Consider the following 4481-nt stretch of genomic DNA (forward strand, 5'->3'; position numbering starts at 1 on the left):
GCGCCGGGGAGGTGCAGGGGGAGGGATCGGCGAGCCTGGGAGAGGGAGGCTGCAGAGAGGGAGCGGGACCGGGAAGGAGAGGTGTGTCCGCCGGGGCGGAGGCGGGTGGAGAGCTTGACAGCCCGGGAGGGTCTCGGCAGCGACCCCTCGCCCGCAGCCTGGTGCCTGGGCCTCCCCCTCGCGGCGCGTTCTCAGTGTTCACGGCCCCGGGATCCCTGCTGGGGGCCACGGAAGCACCCGCCGCCGCTCCCAGTTGCACCGAATTGCGTCACCAGCGGCCCGGGACGCGCGGGCCCCGCCAGCAGGGGGCGGAATGGGGCAGGGGCAGCTCGCGCCCTCCTGCGGGCCCCGCCTCGCCTCCAGGCTCCGGGCATTTCGGAGCGCGAGGAGGGAAAGGACAGGGCGGGGAGAAGGCCGAGGACTGGGTGCCAAGGAGAGCTTGAAGAACGCACGAGGAACGGGACCGAGGAGCAGCCAGCTCCGGGACCCTGGCGCCCAGGAACCTCAGCAGAAAGGACTCCAAATACGATCCCACCTCGATCCTCAACGGCTCCGAATTTACACTTGGTCCTCTTTATTGACGGGGCGAGATGTCCTATTTCTATCTGTCTCCAGAGTCAAGCTAGGCGAGAGGCACAGGAGGCAGAGAGAACGGGCGCGGGAGGCCGAGGTCGGCTTGGGGGCCCGAGGGGACTTCGTGGGGTCCAGGGAAAGGCCTGGAAAGAGGGACCTCGGAGGGCCGGGAAGAGATTGAGGCTGAACGGGGGACGAACGGGCAGCGCAAAGGGGAGATGAACGGAATGGCCGAGGAGCCACGCATTCGCCATGTGTCCGCGGACCCTTGCTCCCGACAGGCGGCCAAGCCAAGGCCCTCTGGACTGACGCGGCCCGAGCAGCCGCGAGTGTGAAGTTTGGCACCTCCGGCGGCGAGACGGCGCGTTCCTGCGCACGGCTCCTGCGTCCGGCTGGTGGAGCTGCTGCGCCCCATGCGGCCTGCCGAGGGCGCCGCCGAGGGCCCGCGAGCTCCGTGGGGTTGGGGTGGGGGGATCTGGGAGGGGACAGGGCGGCCCGAGGGGCAGCGGCAGGGGCGCGCCTGACCTGGGGTGTGTCTGGGCCCCGGCTACGGGCTCTTGAAGGACCGTGAGCAGGAAGCTTGCGCAATCCCTTGGCTGAGCGTCCACGGAGAAAGGAAAAGAGCAAAAGCCGAGCGAGTGTGGAGCGAGGGGTGGGGGCGGGCAAAGAGCCATCCGGGTCTCCACCACCGCCCTGACACACGACCCGGCTGTCTGTTGGGGACCGAGCGGAGGCTTGGGCGAGCAGGGGAGGGAGGAACCTGCGCGGGGCTCATGTTCGCCCAGGAATCCCTGAGAAGCCTGAAGACGGTCTGGTGTTGAACGCACACGTGGACTCCAGTTCATTATCACCTTGCAGCTCTTGCACCACTGAGGCTGCTGCTGCCCGGCGGCTCCTGCCCACGGAGACCCACGTGGCCTCTCCCCAGGGGTGCAGGGGTGAAGGTTGTCTTCTGGTGGCTGCAGAAGTGTTGGGTTTGCGACTGATCTCTAACGAGCTTGAAGTGCAAACCTAGGATTCCCTGAGTGTTGGGGTGCGGGGGGAGCAAGCAAGGTGGCACGACGCCTGCCTGGTTGCCCTAACTGGTTGCAGGGGGTGGGGGCCGGCTCTCAGGGTTTATAAAAGCTGGGTGGGTGTACAGGAAAATATTTTTCTCCCGCCATGTTTGGCTTTTTCCTGGCATTCTTGCCCAGGGCGAAGAACTGTCGGGCGGGACAGCTCCACTGTGGAAGGCGAGGGGTCGCGAGGCTGGCGCGAGAAGCGCTGTAGGTGGCAGTCACCCGTCCACGCCGCACCGGCCGTCTGAGCCGTCGGACCATCGGGAGGTCTGCAGCAACTTTGTCCCGGCCAGTCCCCTTGTCCGGGAAGGGGCTGAGCTTCCCGACACTCTACCCTCCCCCTCTTGAAAATCCCCTGGAAAATCTGTTTGCAATGGGTGTTTCCGCGGCTTCCAGGTCGGGGGTGTCGGGGAAGGCCGAGTGGCTGCTGCAGCCTCCCTGCTGCCAGGGGCGTCGGACTCCGCTTCGCTCACTACGCCCAGGCCCCTCGGGGGCCCATGCTCAGGACTTCCGGGCCACACAGCAGGACCCGCTGCCCCGACAACGTGTTTGCGCAGGACCCGGGCTGGACCAGCCGCGGAGCTGGGGAGGAAGAGGGGGGTCGGTACAGCGGATCTTTCCTGGAGCTGCTTGTGCGGCGGCGGGAAGCATCTTCAGGCTCCCCAAGACTGCCGGAGGGGCCGCCCAAGCACTTCAGAAGCCCAAGGAGCCCGCGGCCACCCCGGTTCCTGGCCTTTTTGCCTACGACTTTGAAAGTGAAATTCACAAGCACCAGCAATTGACTTCCCTTCCGTGGTTATTTATTTTGTCTTAGTGGATGGTGGGCAGATGGGGAGAGAGGCCGCTATCTAACCTGGGTGGCTGGTCCCTAGAGCAACCCTGCCAGCGGGTGTAGGGAGGAGCTCAGGTCCGCGGGAGAGCGAATGGGCGCCAGGAGGTGGGACAGAATCCTGGGAAGGTACAGTGGGCGCCCCTGGAAGCTCCCCTGATGCCCCAAAGAGCCCTTCCTGGGAAGCCTCCCACGGGGGTGCCCTTACCATCCCACCCGGCTGGCTTGGCCCCTCCAAGGGAGCCGCAGGAGAGACTAGCCTTACACCTGGGATTCCCAGAGCCTTCTGCTGGGGCTGCTGCCCCCGACTTCGGATAACCAGAGACCCACAGGCCCCCGAGAAAGTCCGCTGACCTGCTCATTTGATACTGCCCCTCCCAGACAGGGGCTCGTCGAGCCCCTGGTTCTGCTACCAGACTGAAGCCTTCCAGATGCCACCGCAGTTTGGGCCCCCAGGGCCCTCAGGGGCCCCTGGAGAGGAGAGCTGCTATGTAGCTCAGCCACAGGCTCGCTCCTGGTAGGGACAATGTTGAAGGAGTGGACCCTGGAGTGGTTGGGAACCTTTTAACAGCCGTGGGCTGGAGGGTGGCTACTAAGTGTCCGGTCTGGGAAAGGGCATGACCTGCGCCATCCCGGGGAAATAAACGACTTCTTAAAGGAATCCTCTCGCTGAGTGGGTGCTCTGGGCAAGGAGATTGCCACTGCCTGCCCACGGAACCCAGATTTGGGCTCTGCCTTGAGGGGGCCGCCTGTGGCTTCCCGGGTCGCTCCCCCGACTCAGAAAGCTCTCAAGTTGGTGTCGTTTTCCCGGCCCTCGGAGGTGGATTGCAGATCATCGAGAGGGGTTTACCAGTAACCACTACAAAATCTACCTGGACTTTAACAAGCACTCATTTCTCTCCCTTGTCCTTAGAAAAACTTCGCGCTGGCGTTGATCATATCGTACTTGCAGCGGCGGCTTAGGGGCAGCGGAACTGGTGGGGTTGTGCGTGCAGGGGGAGGCTGTGAGGGAGCCCTGCACTCCACCCCTCTACCCTCCTGGAAGGGTGGTTTTCTTTCTAAGGGTTCCCCTCCAACCTCCGGGTCCCCACTCCAATGTTTCTGCTCTTTGTCACACCGCCCGTGAAAGGGCTGCTTTCATTTGGGCGGCGAAGCCTTCGACGCCCCCGAGTCCCACCCTAGCGTGCCGCGCGGCACTGCAGCCGGGGGTTCCTGCGGATTGGCCCGACAGGGTGCGCGGACGCGGACGCGGGCTCGGAGTTACCGCGACGCCAGGGCCCTTTGACAGGGCCCAGGCACCCCTTGGGGCCACACCGCCGCCCGCAGGGCCGCACCTCCGCATTGCGGCACGCTGGGGTGGCAGGCGCCGAAGCGGGACCGCTATTTTCTACGACGTCCGTCCCTCCCAACGTCAGGGCAGCCACTTCAGGCCCTCCCGGAGAAGCCCATCCGGCCCCCAGCCCCTACTCAGTCGCGAGGCCCCGCCGGCCCGGAGATCTGCGCCCCCAGGATCCATATTTCAAATATGATCTTTGGAACCGCTTCCACCACCCGCCGCCGCCGCAGCCGCCGCGCTCACAACGGCCTCGGCGCACTGTGTTTTTATTTGGGTTTCGTTTGCTCAAGGTCGCCCCGAGGCTCTCTGGTGCCCCTTAGGTTCACCCCTTCACTCCCGCCCCTGTGTTTTCCTCTCGGGTGTCCCCGTCGCGCCCCCAAACCCAGCGGGGCCCACACACAGGGCAGATTTCTTTCTTCCTTTTTCCAACCAAGAGCTGCTGCAGCAAGCCAGGGAATGAAATAAAAATCGCTAGGCGGACCCCGAAGTGGTCGTCAGCCGAAGCGCAACTGCCCCCCTCCAACTCGCTCCCCTGCGCCCCTCCCCCTCGGCTACCCCCCTCCCAGCTCCCAGCCTCGCGGCACGCCGAGGGTTAAGCACGCGCGCGAGGTGGGGGTATTTGGCTTGGGAGGGGGGCGAGAAAAGGGGGCGCCGAGCGCCGCTGGCGGAGAAGCTGGGCTCGCTC

At 65.1% G+C, this 4481-nt stretch overlaps 1 protein-coding gene across 1 annotated transcript in view; it reads right to left on the bottom strand.

The window, feature by feature from the left end:
• The window catches only part of CBX4 (chromobox homolog 4), an 8392-nt gene extending 6500 nt beyond the window's left edge, over positions 1–1892 (bottom strand). The window contains exons 1-3 of the mRNA XM_011933171.1: positions 1713–1892; positions 774–1048; positions 203–421 (exon numbers count right to left, since the gene is read on the bottom strand). Of these exons, the coding sequence (XP_011788561.1) occupies positions 203–421; positions 774–1048; positions 1713–1892 (674 nt within the window). The remainder of the gene's footprint in view (positions 1–202; positions 422–773; positions 1049–1712) is intronic.
• Between the last annotated feature and the right edge of the window lie 2589 nt (positions 1893–4481).

This window comes from Colobus angolensis, unplaced genomic scaffold (assembly GCF_000951035.1).
Source record: "Colobus angolensis palliatus isolate OR3802 unplaced genomic scaffold, Cang.pa_1.0 Scaffold1, whole genome shotgun sequence".
NCBI classification, from domain to species: domain Eukaryota; kingdom Metazoa; phylum Chordata; class Mammalia; order Primates; family Cercopithecidae; genus Colobus; species Colobus angolensis.